This window comes from Panthera pardus, unplaced genomic scaffold (assembly GCF_024362965.1).
Source record: "Panthera pardus isolate Hobbes unplaced genomic scaffold, ASM2436296v1 HiC_scaffold_285, whole genome shotgun sequence".
NCBI lineage: Eukaryota > Metazoa > Chordata > Mammalia > Carnivora > Felidae > Panthera > Panthera pardus.
Window position 1 is genome coordinate 163,370 of NW_026526860.1, and position 19,352 is coordinate 182,721.

At 42.1% G+C, this 19,352-nt stretch overlaps 1 gene segment (V, D, J or C); it reads left to right on the top strand.

Moving 5' to 3' along the window:
* The first annotated feature begins 786 nt into the window (after positions 1–786).
* On the top strand, positions 787–17,196 carry LOC109261490 (immunoglobulin heavy variable 3-23-like). The segment is given in 3 exon segments: positions 787–896; positions 996–1,306; positions 16,861–17,196. Coding segments are annotated over 3 exon segments (693 nt in total).
* Positions 17,197–19,352: the final 2,156 nt, after the last annotated feature.

The following is a 19,352-nucleotide window of genomic DNA, read 5'->3' on the forward strand; positions in this document are numbered from 1 at the left end:
ATAGCAGCACTATCAACAATAGCCAAAGTATGGAAAGAGCCAAATGTCCATCGATGGATGAATGGATAAAGAAGAAGGGGTAAATATATACAGTGGAGTAATACTTGGCAATCAAAAAGAGTGAAATCTTGCCATTTGCAACTATGTGGATGGAACTAGAGGGTATTATGCGAAGTGAAATGAGTCAGTCAGAGAAAGACAAAACTCATATGACTTCACTCATATGAGGACTTTAAGAGACAAAACAGATGAACATAAGGGAAGGGAAACCAAAATAACATGAAAACATGGAGAGGACAGAGCATAAGAGACTCATAAATATGGAGAACAAACAGAGGGCTACTGGAGGGGTTGTGGGAGGGGGGATGGGCTAAACTGGTAAGGGGCACTAAGGAATCTACTCCTGAAATCATTGTTGCACTATATAATAACTAATTTCGATGTTAATTTTTAAAACTAAAAATAAATACTAATTAATAATAAAAAAATTAAAATATTTTAAGAGAAAATTTGCGTGATCATGCTGTTGAGGTAAATGTTTCTTAAAGATTATGCGAAGCCTCCATTAATAAAGGTAAAAATCCAAAACTGAAAAAAAAAATTCTTCATATTGTCACACCGCCATCCACACAAACTAATGTAGAAGTGCATCCCTAACCCTGTCATTCACTTTTACACAATCAAACCTAAGTCTGGAGCTTGATATATATGTCAGAGGACATGCAAATGGGGCCCGTTCTGTGCTGATAAAACCAACCCAGCCCGACCGTGCAGCTGGGAGACGAGCCCCAGCCCCGGGAGTCCCAGGTGTTCCCATTCTGTGATCAGCACAGAACACACACACCTCACCATGGAGTTTGTGCTGGGCTGGGTGTTCCTGGTTGCTCTTTTAAAAGGTAATTCATGGTGAACGAGGGACACTGAGTCTGTGAGTGGATATGAGTGAGACAGTGGATGTGTGACAGTTTCCTGACAAACATGTCTTGTGTCTGCAGGTGTCCAGTGTGACGAGCAGATGGTGGAGTCTGGGGGAGACCTGGTGAAGCCGGGGGGGTCCCTGAGACTCACCTGTGTGGCCTCTGGATTCACCTTCAGTAGCTATGCAATGGGCTGGGTCCGCCAGGCTCCAGGGAAGGGGCTGCAGTGGGTCGCAGCAATTAGTGGTAGTGGAAGTAGTACAAACTACGCAGACTCCGTGAAGGGCCGATTCACCATCTCCAGAGACAACGCCAAGAACACGCTGTATCTGCAGATGAACAACCTCAAGACCGACGACACGGCCACATATTACTGTGCGAAAGACACAGTGAGGGGACATCACTGGAAGCCCAGACACAAACCTCCCTGCTGGAAGGGATCAGCACCACCAGGGGGCGCACACTATGCACAATTCTCCTTTGTGTTCCCAGGCGCAGGTGCAGATGGAGGTTACAATCAGGTTTCCTGTCAGGGTCTGGGGCTTCCTCTCCACACAGCAGTTTCCCCAGGGAGCCTCCCTGGTTATATGATTCTGTGTTTACCTATTAACTCTCTGAATTAGCAACTGGGTTGTCATAGGGAAACTAGACTAACATGCACAAGACACAGTTGTTTGCACTTGCTTACTCTGGTCCCTCAACATGAGTGAATTACAGATTTCCTGAGGCACAACAGCTGCACATTTACAGGATTCCCAGATGCGCTCCCTGTGCAGCCAGGACCACAGGATCCCACAGCTCCTCCTTATCCTCACCCAGCCCTTGTCCCAGTCAAACAACGTGACATTTTCTTCATATCCCTTTACTACTCAGGACTTTAAATGAGCTACAGCTTTATTCAATTACTCTAAAGGAGAGACAAACAATCTCCATGTATTAGTTAAGATTCCCCTGAAGAACACAACCCAAAGGTCATTGGTTTCCATAACTAAATATGTTGAGAAGTCCCATGATCTACTGTCACAAGCTGAAGACCCAGGAAAACCAGTGACGTAATTCTTGTCTGATTCTGACTAGTGTCTAGTCTCAGAACGTGGAGAGATGGTGATGTAACTCTCAGAAAAAGGGCCAGAGAAGACCAATATTCCAGTTCAAACAAGCACATGGGAAGTAAAAATGAGGGAATTCATCCTCCATCTGCATCAGATTCTATTGACAAACTTAATGGAATGGGTGGTGCCCAGGCAGAAAGAAACCATGGATGGAAATCCCAATCTCTTCTGGAACACATCACAGACATCCACAGAAACAGTGGTGAATCTGGGCACCCATGACACAGTCAAGATAACCTATAAAGTTGATCATGACAAGTCAACCTCCTGTAAACGTGGAGCTCAAAGACTGAAGATTTAAAAGTCAATCCCATCATTGGGGTGGAGTCTGGTGGGCACAGCAGTGCTCCTGTGGAGGAGGGCAGAGGCCCATAAGGGGAACTGTGGTCTGAGTATCCCCTGGGTCGCATGGGGAGAGACAATTCCCTTCGCGGAGTGCATTTGGGAGACGGGGCATTGCCTCTCATAGGACAGGAGAGCTGACAGGCACTATTAAAGTTCCCTGATCATTAGCATAGGAGCCTCTTCTGAGAGCAGCTAGCTGGACACTGCCTTCTGGTTGTTCTTCACCATGCACTCCAAGCCCCTAGTATTGATGCAGCTGCCCATCTGGGGTAAATCAGCTCCAGGCACAGCACATCAAGACCCTTTCCCAGAGGATCAGTGGGGTCCCTGTCATATTGAGTTCACACAATTTGGAGTTTTCAAACCCAGCTAGAGCTCCTGAGATAAAACATAAGAGCCCTGTGCCACCAGATGTGTCAATGGCTTGGACGCAGACAGGGTGAAATAAATTCTGATGGAAGCCTGGGACCCACAAGTGTTCTCTCCGTGTGAGAGCTTCCTGAACAGGGGAGGCTGGGAACTCCAACTCCAGGGACTAGAGAGGGAGCTGATGCCAATATTTCCTCCCACCAATCAGCATGGACAGATTTCACTCAGCAGCACAGCATCCCCAGTGCAAGCTGAGCCACTAACACCAAGCTCCACCTACTCCAGCCCCCATCAAGTGCTTGCTTACTAGGAAAGAGTGCCTGGCAACCAGACCACCACTGCACCCCTTCCTCCAAAGACCACCGTAAGCCCCCACACGCACCAAGTCAGCTGATCATACAGTGACGCATATCCTCACCTCTAGGGGAGATAGGAATTAGCCTCTTTTAACAAGCAGACCAAACTCACCTAGTTAAAACTCACAACACTGGGCACAAAGTCCAACACTCCCCACTGGAGGCAAGGAGAAAATCTGCAGAGGACTGTCCTGAGGGACAGAGCAGCCAAAACACGACAGCACAGTGCCACGGAACATAAAACAAATGCTTCATGAAGTGTCAGGCCCTGGACAGTATGTGAATACTGCTCAATAAAGATACTACCCTAGAAGCAGAAAAGATAACAGGATTTTCTAAAACATTTAAGAAGGCAGAGACATAGACAACAACATGATGGAGGAACTCATCCTAAAAGAAAAAATGATGAAAGGTCATTGTGAGGGATATAATTAAAACACATAAACTAATGTGCCTCAAACAGAATTTCTAAAAACTCTCATAATGAAACAGGATTTTCAAAAAGTATCATAAGGATACTAGCTGTGCATGAGGAAAATGTATGAGACATGAAAGATACGCATACTGCAAACAGAAGAGACCTAAAAACTAGTCAGGATGAAATTTTAAATGTTGTAACCGAGATGTGAAACTGATTGGATATAATGACCTCAAGGCTGAAAGAAGCAGATGAATGAGGAAGGGACATAGAAGATAAAAGTATGGGGGAGATGAAGCTGGAAAGATGAGGAAAATTAAAATATTGCATCACAAACATACACTTAGGGAAATCAGCAACTCCATAAACTGTAATAACATTCTTTTGAAAGGAGTCCCAAAAGAATAAGAGGGAGAAAAAGGGGATACAATTTATCTGAGTGAATTATAGTGAAAATTTCCACAAGCTGAGGAAGGAAACAGACATCCACATCTAGGAGGCAAAGAGAACACCCATTAAAATAAAAAATAAAAAAAAAAGCAGGCCAACACTGAGACATGTCATAGGAAAATGGCAAAATATCCAGATAAAGAAAAACCATAAAAGCATCAACACAAAAGAAGTTGCTAACTAACAAGGGAAGATTAAAAAAAAACTATGGCAGATGTCTCTACAGAAACCTTCATGCAAGTAGGGAGTGGCATCATATCCTCAACATGCGCAATTGAAAATTTTGCAGCTAAGAATACTTTCTCCAGTAAGGCAGTCATTCAGATACAAGGAGTGATAGAATTTCCCAAACAAAAACCAAAGGAGTTCATTGTCTCTAAATCAGCCCTGTGAGAAATTAAAGGGGACCCTTTGAGTGGGAAAGGAAGACTAAAAGTAACAAAGACTAGAAATAAACAGAGAAAATCTCCAGAAACAATGACTTTGGAGGTAACACTATGGCACTAAGTTTATATCTATCAATAATTACTGTGAATGTAAATGGGCAAAATGCTCCAATCAAAAGACATAGGATACCGGAATGGATAAAAACAAATACAAGATCCTTCTACACACTGCACACGATTGACTCATTTTCAACCTAAAACACCTGTAGATTGAAAGTGAGGGGAGGGTGAATAATTTATCATGCTAACGGACGTCAAAAGAAAGTTGTAGTACCACACTCATATCACACTAACTAGTTTTCAAACCAAAGTTTGTCACAAGAGATCAGGAAGGCAGTATATCATCATAAAGGGGTCTATCCAACAAGAAGATGTGAAGTTTTAAATATTTATACCCCAAAAATGTAAGCACTGAAATATATAACTCAATTAATAAGAAACATAAAGAAACTCATTGATAATAGACAATAGTAATAATAGAGATCGTTAACACTCCACTTACAACAATGGAAAGACAATCTAAGCTGAAAATCAATAAGGAAACAATGGCTTTGAAAGACACATGGACTGAATGGACTTAACAGATATATTCACAACATTCCATCCTAAAGCACCAGAATACACATTCTTTTTGAGTGCGCATGGAACATTCTCCAGAACAGATCACATACTACGTCACAAATCAGCCCTCTACAAGTACAAAAAGACTGAGATCATTCCATGCGTATTTTCAAACCACAACACTATGAAACTTGAAGTCGACCACAAGAAAAATTTGAGCAACACTGCCAATACATTAGGTTAAAGAACATTGTAGTAAAAGCGGAATGAGATTTTCAGGAAATTACAGAAGCAATAAAAAAATACATGGAAGCAAATGAAAATGAAAACATGCCAGTTCCAAACCATCTGGAGGCAGCAAAGTTGATGGAAGAGTGAAATATATAGCAGTACAGGCCAAACTCAAGAAAGAAGAAAGGTCTCAAACACACAACCACGTTACAACTAAAGGAGCTAGAAAAAGAACAACAAATGAACCCTAAAGCCAGCAGGAACAGGTAAACAAAAAAGATTAGAGCAGAAATAAATGATATAGAAACAAAGAAAAACAGTAGAACAGATGAATGAAACTATAAGTTGGTTTTTGTAAGAAGAAATAAAAATGATAAACCCATGGGCAGACTTGGCAAAAACAAAAGAGAAGGGACGAAAGTAAATATAATCAGAATTTGAGAGGAGACATCGCGACTGACACCACAGAAATACGACTATGAGAAAATAGTTTGGAGATTTATATGCCAACAAATTGGGCAATCTGGAAGAAATGGATAAATTCCCAGAATAATGTAAACTACCTAAACTGAAAAAGGAAGAAATAGAAAACGTGAACAGACTGATAATGAGCAAAGAAATTGAATCATTAATCAAAAATCTACTGACACACAAAAATCCAGGGCCAGATAGGTTCACAGGTGAATTCTACCAGATATTTAAGAAGAGTGTAAAATATTCTATTTAAGTAGAATAGAAAATTCCTGTATTCACAAACTGTTCCAAATAATAGAAATGGAAAGAAAACTTCCAAATTCATTCTATAAGATGAGTATGATCACGGTTCCAAACCAGATTAAACCCCACTAAAAATGAGACTTACATGCCACTAGCCCTAATGAGCAAGAATACAACAATTGTCAAGAAGATACTTGCAGGGGCGCCTGGGTGGCTCATTCGGTTAAGCGTCCAACTTTGGCTCAGGTCGTAATCTTGCGGTCCGTGAGTTCGAGCCCCGTGTCAGGCTCTGTGCTGACAGCTCAGAGCCTGGAGCCTGTTTCAGATTCTGTGTCTCCCTCTCTCTGACCCTCCCCCATTCATGCTCTGTCTCTCTCTGTCTCAAAAATAAATAAACGTTACAAAGAAAGAAAGAAAATACTTGCAAATTGAATCCAACAAGACATTAAAAGGATCCTTTAACGTGACCAGGTGGGATTTATTCCTTGGCTGTAAGGGTGGTTCAATAGTCACAAATAAATCAATGTAATACATACCATCAATCAGTGAAAGGATACGAATGATATGACCCTCTCAATAGATGCAAAAAAAATTGACATAGTACAGCATCCTTTCTTGATAAAACCCTCAACAAGCGGTAGAGGAAACACACCTCAACATCATAAAGTCCGTACATGAAAACCCCACAGCTAATATCCTCAGTGGGGAAAAAAAACCTTTTCCTCTACTGTCAGGAACACAAGAGGGATATCCACACCCATCATTCTACTTAATACAGCAGTGGAAGTCTTATCCTCAAAAACAGACAACAAAAAATGAAGGCATACAAGTTGGAAAAGAAGAAGTCAAACATTCCCTCTTCACAGATGACATGACACTCTATATAAAAAACTCAAGACTCCACCAAAATATTGCAAGAACTGATGCACAAATTCACCAAAGTCACAAGATACAGTATCAACATACTGAAATCGGCTGCATTTCTACACAGCAATAATGAGGAAACAGAAAGAAAAAAAAAAAACTATCCATCCCGTTTACAATTGCACCAAATATAATAGGATACCTAAAAAGTTAAAATATCCATAATCTGAAGACTCTAAAAACGGTGAAAGAAACTGAGGATGACACAAGGAAGTGGAAACACCTTCAATGTTCATGGATTTAAGGAGCAAGTAGTGTTGAAATGTCTATGCTACACAAAGAAACGGGAGACTTCATGACTATGGATTTCATGCTGTATTACAAGCTGTACTTATCAAGACAGTAAGCTACAAGCACAAAAGAGACACATAGATCAAGAGAACAGAAGAGTAAACCCAGATATGGACTCACAAATGTATGGCCACCTCATCTTGGATGAAGTAGGAAAGACTATGTAATGGGAAAAAAGACAGCCTTGTCAACAGAGGGTGTTGGGAAAACTGGACCAGAACATGCAGAAGAATGAAACTGAACCACTTTCTTACTCCATACACAAAAATAAATCCAAATGGGTGGAAGACGTAAATGTGAGACAGGAGACCATCAAATCCTAGAGGAGAACAGGCAGCAACCTCCTGGACTTCGACATAGCAACTTCTTACTAGACGTGTCTAGAGAGGCAAGGGAAACAACAGCAAACTTGAACTACTGGGACCTCATCAAAATAAAAACCTTCTGCACAGCTAAAGAAACAATCAACTAATCTAAAAGGCATTCTACAGAAATTAAAAAGGTATTTGCAAACCACATATCTGATAAAGGCTTACTATCCAAAATCTATTAAAAAGACTTCTCAAACTCAACACCCAAAATACAAAGAATCCAGTGGAGAAATGGGCAGAAGACATGAGGAGATACTTTTCCAAACAAAGCATTCCGATGGCTAACCGACACAGACGAACATATGCTCAACATCACTCATCATCAGAGAATTACAAATCAAAACTACAATGAGAGATGACTGCACACCTGTCAGAATGGCTACAATTAACAACTCAGGAAACAACAGATATTGATGAGGATGAGGAGAGAAGGGAACCCTTTTACACTCTTGGTGGGAATGCAAAGTGCCCGGACCATTCCAGAAAACAGTTTAAAAACTAAAAATTAAACAACCTTCCACTCCAGCAATTGCTCTACTAGGAATTCATCCAAAGCATACAAAACTTCTGATTTGAGGAAGTACATGCACCCCAATGTTTACAGCAGCATTAACTATGACAGCCAAACTGAGGAAAGAGACCAGAAGTCCACCAAGTGATTAATTTGCTATCTGTATACAATGGCATATTACTCAGTCATAAAAAAGAATGAAATCTTGCCATTTGCAAAGATGTTGATGCAGCTACAGGGCATCATGCTAAGCAAAGTAAGTCAGTCAAAGATGACAAACACCATATGATTTCCTCCTATGGGGAATTTAGATCTAGGGGAAGGGGAAAAAGAGCAAGAAATCATAAAATAAAAAAAACTCTAAGGTTAGAGACCAAACTGAGGGTTGCTGGAGGGCAGGTGTGTGGGGGATGGGATAATGGGTGTTGGGGATGAAGGAGGCCACGTGTTGTGATGAGTACTGGGTGTTAATGTAAGTGATGAACCAATAAATTCTACTACTGAAATTAATATTACACAATATGTTAACTAACAAATATTTAAACACAAACTTGAAAAATTTAAAAAGTGGAAAAAAGGAAGGGAGAATTGTTGTCACAAATTGTCATGAACATGGAATCTAAGGTAGTGAGTCTAACGTCTTGCATTTACTCATTATATCCCTAACTGATGGTGGACATAAATTAACATACTCATGAATTTTCACAGCAGTGCCAGGTGGGCTGGAATTCAAACCACAGCTGCCCTTCCCAACTCCCCTGTGCCCACACATCATGGGCAGCTTGTCCAGACACCTGCACAAGAACCCAGGTTGGGCCTCAGCAGGGACCCACATCTGCAGAACTGGAAAGTGTGGACAGTTGACGCTTCCTGAGAAGCTCTGGGGTTCCTTCCCCGACTTGCTTTCTCAGCTCCCTTGTCTTCCTTTCCTGTCTCTTGAAGAGAACCATGTCCCCTGTTAGTGGTTCATGAAAGTGAGGGGCTAGATGCTCTATAAACATTCAATATGACAGGTAACATACAAGGGGACAAAAAAAAAAACCCATATGATGCAGCCTCTCTCGCGGCTCCTATCACCCAATGTGGTAGAGTACAAATAAACCTAAGTATTCATTTGGTCAAAAATTGCACACCACGTTGGAAAAGTATTAAGAGATGAGAAGCCTGGAAGAATTCCACAAATGCAGATATGAGCTCCCCTTGGAAGGAAGAAGAAAAATTACAGTCCCAAACACGCAAGAGTAAAATAATTTTAGGAAATGATACAAGAGCTTCAATGCATTCTATTCATGAAGTGTCTAAAATTGGCAATGCAAAAAATGGATTTTGAGGGTTTCACATAGAATTGCGAAGGAAAAATTGTGTCAAGAACGCAGTTGTGTGCACAGAGCTCAGCGGCTCCTGAGACATATAGAAAGCCCACCACCTGAAAAGGTAAACGTGTTTTTGGACCCCAGGAGCATATCTATCAAATCTGATGAGCAGTCTGGCCAAAGAGACACAGAATGGCAACTCTTGTGAAATTTGAACTTCAATTTCCTATATTTCCACTTAATTTCCATATATTAGGAAAAACCATGCCACGAAAATGATTTGCTAGAGTCTATAAATTTAAAAACAAACGACATCCTGAGAAACATAACAGAAACCCATGGGGGAGGAGAAGGAAAAAAAAAAAAAAGAGGTTAGAGTGGGAGAGAGCCAAAGCATTAGAGACTGTTAAAAACTGAGAACAAACTGAGGGTTGATGGGGGGTGGGAGGGAGGGCAGGGTAGGTGATGGGTATTGAGGAGGGCACCTTTTGGGATGAGCACTGGGTGTTGTATGGAAACCAATTTGACAGTAAATTTCATATATTAAAAAATAAAAAAAAAATAAAAATAAAAAAATTAAAAAAATAAATAAATAAATAAAAACAAACGACAAATCTCTAAGTCACCAGGGACCAAATAGGGAACATGTCAACATTGAGAGAAACCAGAAAAAAAAACAAGACTTTTAGTTACATTGTAAGTCAAGAAATCAGTGGGGTGCCTGGATGGTTGAGTCAGTTAAGTGTCTCACTTCAGCTCAGGTCTCGGTGTCACAATTTGAGGGTTTGAGCCCCGTTGTCAGGCCCTATGCCGACAGCTCAGAACCTGGAGCCTGCTTCAGATTCTGTGTCTCCCTCTCTCTCTGCTTTTCCCCGCTCACGTTCTGTCTCTCTCTCTCTCTATCAAGAATAAACATTTTAAAAAAATATTAGTCATAAGCAATCATTCATCAAGAAAAGGAAAACTATAGCTAAGAACACAAGACCCATAAAAAGAAATGGTATAAATAGACTTTGTGAAAATCAATTCCGCTTATCTGCCCACGTGAATACCAATAGTAAGATAAATTACAGAGTAAGAGACAACATTCAAAAATTGCATAACCACCAAGGGACCTGCATCTTGAATATGCTAAGAACCCTCAACAGTCAATAGGAAAAAAGGAAACAAACCTCCATCAAACAAGCACAGCCTTGTGTAGTAGACATCCTATCCTTGAGGTTATAGACACATCAGTTACTGACTGGAGAAGACTCTTCACACCATCGACTGTCAGGGAAATTCAAATCAAGAATGCAACAGATGCCCTATACACACATCCCAATGGCTCAGGTAGGAACAACTCTGACAACAACATCCAGGTGAGCATCCAGCATACGTGGGGCCTCAAACAATGCAGGAAGGTTGACAAACAAACACCAGCTCTGGAAAACCGTTGGCTGTTGCTTATGAAATTATACATGGATGACATAAAAAGGAACCTGGAAATACCACTCCCGAGTATTTGTCCCTGAAGAATGAAATCCCATGCTCAGAAAATAAATGGTGTGTAAATATTTACAGCATCTTTCTTAGTGTTAGAAGCTCAGAATAAGGCAAAAGTCTTTCTAAATATAAAGGAATAAACCAACTACGAAACTTCCATCAATGGGATGCTTTGCCAGAGAACTGTGACACTACTGATGCACACCTGAAATCAGGTGAAACTCAAAGACATGATGTGGAGGGAAGGGCGGTAGTCCCATAATTACAGAGGTGGTGTGACCTGGGACATTCACACAGCCAGACCATGGTGACAGTGGTTTGGTTGGACATTCCTTATCTCTTTCTTTCCTAAACCACAGGATGAGATACTCTGCTTCATTTGACAGCACTCCTATGTTCAACCACCCTCTGATGTATGGAGTCTCCACAGACTGAACCCTACAACCCCGGACTGCTCTGAATGGAGAGTAGTTGAGACCATAGTCTGATATGTGTTCTGACAGGAGCTGTTCCCTCCACTGTCCCTGGCTCTGGCTCTCTCCTGCAGGTGAGGGGGAGTAGGTTAGGAATCCTCCACTGAAACCATCTGTCTCCTGCACCTCACTCTCCCACAACATGAGGCCCAGACCTTCTTCCTCACACTTAGCTGGAAATGAAGTCAGTTCTATAGGAACAGATTTGCTCCTTGGATTAGAGGATTACTCCATCTCCCCCTTACCCTGGGCAATACTCTGGGCAAAGGTCTGCAGCTGCAGGGCATGTTGGGGACAAACAGGATTCCAAACAGTTTGGAAACTGAGGGCTCTGTTTAGGGGTGGCTGGCAGCTTCACTGCCTTGTGGCTTGCTTGTCCTGGTGGCATGAGACTCCTGCCATACAAGTCAGGTCTGGGGTGATCAGGTTCCCAGCATCCCTAGTGGACTGTGCCCAGGGCAGAGCTTCCTTTCTGGGAGTGGGGCTGCCAACAATGAGTGAGTCGCACATCTCAGTGGCACCTGCTGGGGCTTGGCCTCAACAGCAAACAGCTTAGGGTCACTGACATTCTGTCCCTCTGGGAAAGAGTCCTCTGAACAGGAGCTGGTCACCGGGAACCGTGTGTATTGGCTACAACAGTCTGGAGGGGAGGTTGCAGCCAGGCTCAGGGGCACATGCCTATAGTCCCAGTTACTTGCACTGGAGTTTCTTCTTGCTGATCTGGGGTGGGAAAGGAAAAGAACATACCTTAGTTCAAATAGTCTAGGTATTCTTTCTGGTAGTATATTTTCTGCAATAAATGCTTCTTCATGGGCTGTATGCCAACATGGCCATTTGCAGGCACTATAAATACATTATTTGAGTTTTTCTTCAAATTCCAGTTAGTTAACATGCAATGTACTATTACTTTCAGGTGTAAAATATAGTGATTCAACATTGCAATACAGCACCCAGTGTTCGTGATGAGCGCTCCCCTTAATCCCCATCAACTACCTCCCCATCCCTCCACACACCCTCCCCAGGGTAACCATCAGTTTTTCCCCTATAGTTAAGTATCTGTTTCGTGGGGCTTACGTGGTTCCATGGGTTAGGCCCACGACTCTTGATCTGGGCTCTTGTCTTGATCTCATCATTCCTGAGACCGAGCCCCACTTTGGTTTCTGCACTGACAGCACGACGTTTCCTTGGGATTCTCTTCCAATCTGCCTCTGCCCCACCTCCCATTCTCTCTCTAAATAAATAAGTGAACATTGAAAAAATCGCCTATTTCTTGGTTTGCCTCTTCTCTCTTATTTTCCCTTTGCCCATTTGTTGTTTCTTAAATTCTACATATGGAGGAAATCATATATTTGTCTTTCTCTGACTTATTTCCGTAAATATAATACTCTCTAGGCCCATCCCTGTCCTTAACAATAGCTAATGTCATTCCTTTTACGGCTGAGAAATATTCCAGTGTGCGTGGACGGGGTTATGTAGATATACCACGTATTCTATACCCATTCATCAATCAATGCATACTTCGGCTGGGTTGTTTCCATAGCTGGGCTGTTTGTGACATAGCTGCTATAAACAGAGAGGTACAATTCCCTTAAATTAGTATTTTTGTATCCTTTGGGTAAATACCTAGTAGTGCATTTGTTCTATCGTAACGGAGTTGTATTTTTAGCTTTCTAAGGAAACTCCATGCTGTTTTCCATAGTGGCTGTGCCAGTGTGCATTCCCACCAGCACCTCCAAAAGGATCCTCTTTCTCTGCATCCTCACCAACACCTGTTGTTTCTTGTGCTGTTGAGTTCAGCCTTTCTGACCAGTGTGAGTTGATATTTCATTGTAGTTTGGATTTATATTTCCCTGATGAGGAGTGATGTTGACCATCTTTTCATGTGTTTAGTGACAATCTGTAGGTCACATTTGGAAAAATGCTTATTCATGTCTTTTGGCCATTTTTTAATAGGATTATTCAGTTCTGGAGTTGAACTTTATACCATATATAGAAACCTTAAAGACTCCACCAAAAAAACCCCGCTAGAACTGGTACAGTAAACCTGTAAATTTGTAGCATACAAAATCAACATATAGAAATTTGTTACATTTCTATACACCAATAATGAAGCAGGAGAAAGAGAAATCAAGGAATCAATCCCATTTAAAATTACACCAAAACCATAATATACTAGAAATAAACCTAAGTAAAGAGGTACAAGATCTGTACTCTGAAAAGTCTGGGACATTTATGGAAGAAATTGAAGAAAACACAAAGAAATGGAAAAAATATTCCATGCACATGGATCAAAAGAAAAATCATTGTTAAATGACAATACTATCCAAAGCAATCTAGACATTCAATGCAAATAATTCAATTTCCTGTCAAATAATACCAGCATTTTTCCCAGAGCTAGAACAAATAACTCTAAAATTATCATGGAACCACAAAAGACCCCAAATAACCAAAGATCTTGAAAAAGAAAAAAACCTGGAGGCACCACAATTCTGGATATCAAGCTATATTACAATGCTGTAGTCATCAAGACAGGATGATACTGGCAAAAAATAGACACATAGATTGATGGAAAAGATTAGAAAACCCTGAAATGGACACATCACTATATGATCAACTAATCTTTGACAGAGCAGGAAAGACTATCAAATGGAAAAAGTCCCTTCAAAAACTGGTGTTGGGAAAACTGGACAGCATCGTGAACTTGTAATGAACCTGGACCACTTTCTTACAGTACACACCAAAATAAATACAAATTGAATGAAAGACCTAAATGTGAGACAGGAAACCATCAAAATCCTAGAGGACAACACAGGCACCAACCTCTTTGACCTTGGCCAGAACAAGTTCTTACTAGACATGTCCCCAGAGGCAAGGGAAACAATAGCAAAAATAAACTATTGGGATCTCATCAAGATAAAAAGCTTCTGCACAGCAAAGAACAAATCAACAAAACTAAAAGGCAACTGACAAAATGGGGGGAGATATTTGTATGACATCTCAGACAATGGGTTAGTATCCAAAATCTATAAAGAACTTACCAAACTCAACACTCAAAAAACAAATAATCCAGTGAAGAAATGGGCAGAAGACATGAATACATATTTTTCCAAAGAAGACATCCAGATGGCAAAAAGACACGAATAAAGATGCTCAACAACACTCTTCATCAGTGAAATATAAAGCAAAACCACAATGAGATACCAACTCACACCTGTCACAATGACTAAAATTAACAATTCAGAACACACAAAATGTCAGCAAGGATGCAGAGAAAGCGAAACCCTTTCGCACTGCTGATGGTAATGCAAACTGGCGCAGCCACTCTGGAAAACAGTGTGGAGATTCCTCAAAAAATGAAAAACGGAACTATCCTGTGATCAAGCAATTGCATTTATCCAAGGATACCAAAGGTATCCAAAGGATACCAAAATGCTGATTCGAAAGGGCACGTGCATCCCAATCTTTATGGCAGCTTTATCAACAAAAAACAAATTGTGGAACAGCCCAAATATTCATCAACACATGAATGCATAAAGAAGAGGTGGTAAATATATACAATGCAATATTACTTAGCCATCAAAAAGAATGACATCTTGCCAATTACAATAATGTGGATGGAACTACAGTGTATTATGCTAAGTGGAACAAGTCAGTCAGAAAAAGTCAAATATCCTATGATTTCACACATTAGTGGAATAGAAGAAACACAACATAGAGAAAGGAAAAATAAAATAAATCAAAACAGAGAGGGAGGAAACCAGAAGACACTCTTAAATGCAGAGAACAAACTGAGGGGAAGTGGGGGAGGTGGGCTAAATGGCATGTGGCCATTAAGGAGGGCACTGGGTGAAATGAGAACTGGGTGTTATATGTATGCGATGGTTCTCTACATTCTACCCCTAAAATGAGTACTACGCTGTATGTTAACAGATTGAATTTACATTAATATAATACAAGAAAATTATATATAGAGAGAGACTGCCTCAAAATAGCAAGCTTCTGCACAGTGAAGGAAACAATCAACAAAACAAAAAAGCAACCTATGGAATGGAAGAAGATATCTGTAAATGACATATCCTCAGGGTTAGTTTTCAAAACATATAAGTTTTTTTTTAATTGTTTTCAAATTATCAGTAGAGAGTGTGTCCATGCAGTTCAGCACACTGTTGTGTGAGAAGCAAAACTCGTGTCTTCCACTTTTATATTGTGGTTAAGATCTCACTGAACATGAGACCCAGACTCTTCACAAAATTTTAACCATACATTACAGTATTGATAATTACAGGGGTAATGATGTGGAGACCCCTTTAAAACTTGTCATCTTGCATAACACAAAATCATAGCCCTTGAGATCTACTCCTCACTGACCCTCCCTGCCAGGCCCTGGAAACTGCCATTTCACTCTCCATTTCATTGGTATCAAAACCCAAATTCAGCTGCCTGTTACTGGAAAGGTCAATGTTCAAAGTTTTAGTTTGGGTGGCAAAGGAATTTGAGCTATATTCAGAAGGCCAGCCACAGGGGAGAAGGCAAACTCTTGTCCAAACGCCAACTCTGAGGTTTCTCCCTGACCCAGGGCGTTTTAAAGCAGTAGAGGGTACTTATTCAAGCAAGGGAGTGCCATGGTCAAAACCATCTTTTGATCATGGGCAGACTCCATGGTGCAAGCTGCCAAAGTAACCTCAACTCCCCTCCATCTCCAGGTGAAGAGGGAACCAAACTACATGGGAGGAGACTGCCAGAGGCCAGGAAAGAACCCCCATAAGGGATTAGAGGAGAAAACCCCTGGGGCTCACACATGGTCAGCAGTACTTTCTGTTCTCCCCAGCTGGCATAAGAAAATACTAAAATACAACCTTGTAGTTCACCAATCATCACTCAGAATACTGACAAATGTTTTCCTCAGTGAACTCAGAGGAACCTTCAAAGCAAAACCCAAAAGGATCAAATGGCTTGCAAACTAATAGCCAAGGAGAATAAGACACACAAAACTACAAAGAGATTTTTAGCATCACCCCTAAAGGTAAAATTGACAATGTTTACCTCCGCATCACAAGGAAGCAAAGCAGTGGTCTCTGTAATGAGAAAAAGTAGTCATCCAAAGAAAGTGACCCAGCAGTACCACAGGACATGGATTTGATAGAGAAGTTAAGGGTGATATAACTGCATAGCCCATATGCAAGTAGCTGGAGGAAAGATTGAAGGTGTTGACTAGAGCCATGCCTCTGGGTCCAAATCCCTACCCATGTCCATGTGACCACTCTTGACCATGGCCCACCTGCCCCTCCCACATCCACCCCAGCCGAACTGATGTGCAGGGTCACCCAATGCCACACCCTGGGACTGTTGCCTAACCCCACAGGGGGCCCCCACGTGCAGGGTGCTGGCCACCTGGCACAGCCCTCTATTCTGTCCGATGGTCTAGACCTGGCTTTGCTGAGGATCCTCCATTTATCCATTCTCACTGGCAGATGTCTCTGAGCAGGGGCATGAGGCTGGCAGAGGGCCAGGTCACCCTGAGGGCGCCCCTCTTGCTCTTTGCACTCTGGGCAGTGCTGGCTCCTGTGCAGGGTTCTCAAGGGCATCCCTCATGGCGCTACATCTCCTCTGAGGTGGTAATTCCCAAGAAGGAGCCGCACCACAGCAAAGGCATTCAGATGCCTGGCTGTCTGTGTATAGCCTGCATTTTGGGGCAAGAGACATGTTATGTACATGCGGCACAAGAAACTCTTTTGGTCCAGACTCTGCTGATGATGACTCAGGATGCTCAGGGAGCCTTGCAGGTGGACTACCCCTTCATGTGTCCAGACTGTTACTACCTCAGCTACCTGGAGGAGATTCCTTTTTCCATGGTCACAATTGACCTAGGTTATGGCAGCCTTGAAGCTATCATGAAGCTGGATTAACTTGCCTATGATATGAGACCCCTCAGTGATTTCCAATGGTTTGAACACTTTGTTTCTCACATAGTCGCAGACATCTGTGCAATGGGACCTACTTATAACCGGGGATATAAGGAGGACAGGGGACCCCCTGTTCCTCAAGGAAATGCCAGTGCAGCCCCAAGGATCTCTAGTAAGTTCTGTTCATCCCATCACAGAATTTTCAAAGGACTTGCTTTCAGTTTCAAAACAATGTATAGTGTGTTAACCACGTGGAAAAAAGTGCCCAATTCCTAGTAAGGCTAGTTAGCTTAATTGAGTCCATATTTCATGCTATTGATGTAAGTTATTGGTTTCATGGTCATTTATAGTGAGAGACATCAAGCTCACTCAGGCAATTTTGTGTTGCATCAGAGCCCCTTTTTTTTCCTCTTCAATAGTATGAGTGAAAGTATTTTCGATTTCTTAAAACACATTCACCCTTAATGTGATTTGAGATGGGCCCCATGAGGTTCATGGCAGTCCAGTTGTATATTCTATATGCCATCCACCAATGGCTTATATGCCATCATTCTGGGTTATTTAGGCAGATATTATTTACTCTTGTCTGTCATAGCAACACATCAGATGGCAAGAAATTGTGGCTCGTGCATTGACACTGATGAATGTGCTTGCCAAAAAAGGTCCAGCTGCCTTAGGACCCAACTAACTGGTATAATGGAAGCTTTCAGTAACTGTTCCTTCATTCATATGCAGCACATAATGAATTGTGGAACAGGCAAGTGCATGTTCAACACTGAAAGGGTGCATTTAAATAAAAGCCTGACCCACTATCACTATGGAAACTACATAGTGGATCCAGGAAAGCAGTGTGACTGCGGCTCATTCAACCAGTGCTACAGCAATCTAGGCTGTATGCGTGATTGTATCTGAACCCCTGGGGGCAAATGGAATACAGGCAGATGCTATACAGACTGCACCAACTCCGCTGCTTGGACACCCTGCAGACCAATCGAAAATATACGTGATCTTCCAGAGTTCTGCCATGGGGTGACCTTGGCGTACCCTGTGACTTCCATATGCAAGATGGAACCGGGTGCACTGAAGAGGGCTGCTGCTATCATGGAAACTGCACTGACCGCACTATTCACTGCCAAGAAAGCTTTGGCAGAAATTCTGGGAAAGGTGAAGATGTCTGCTATACCATAAATCACAAAGGCAGCCGACATGGACACCGCAGAACACCCCGGGGAAGTCAACGCTGAACCTGTTCCCCTACAGGCATGCCGTGTGGAAGGCTGCAGTGTAGGAATGTCACACATCTCCCTCAGCTGCAAGAACATGTTGGATTCCATCTGTCTGAGATCCAGGGTTCTCATGTTTGGGGCTGGATTCACATCGTAGCACAGGAACAACCCAGATTCCTCATGTGAGAACTGGTACTTCCTGTGCTTCTGGATAGTTCTGTCGGGATACCTACTGCACTGGCAGTGGGGCTCAGCTGAATTATGACTGTATCCCAGAGAAATGCAGTCACAGAGGGATGTGCAACCATAACAGGAACTGCCACAGCCACACAGGCTGGGATCCTCCATGGTGCACGGACAAGGCACTGGTGGGAACACAGACTGTGGACCCCTCCCAGAAGAATTCAGCCAGTCAGGCAAAGTCATGAATCCATGGTATATCTCAGAGTGGGTTTTGGTCACATTTATGCCATAATAGCTGCATTCCTCTTTGTTGTTTCTGGAAATGTCAGAACTATAAACACAGAGAAAGTTAAGGAAGAGATTTTTCGAGAAGACAATCCATAATTTAGCCTCCAGACCCCTGAACAACTATACACAATGCATCTGGTGCATCTGTAAAAATACAGTATTGAGGCGGCACAGCTGACATCCACATTTCCAAGGGTCTGCGGGAGACACAGGGGTCCTCAGGCACATCACAGCTCTGACACCAGGTCTCTCATGGGTCACCGACCAGCACTCTGAAATAAAACTTGAAAACTGCATGCTTCTGGCTTTTATGTAGTTTTTAAGCCTGTAAGAGCCCAAACTGAGCCTTATTTTCTGGGAAGAGGACCTGAGTCAGAGCTGTGTCTTGAGCGGAAGTGTCTGGTTCCAGAATTAAGAGAAGTTGACACAAGCTCCTTTATTGGCAACTTCATGAGTTTTCTC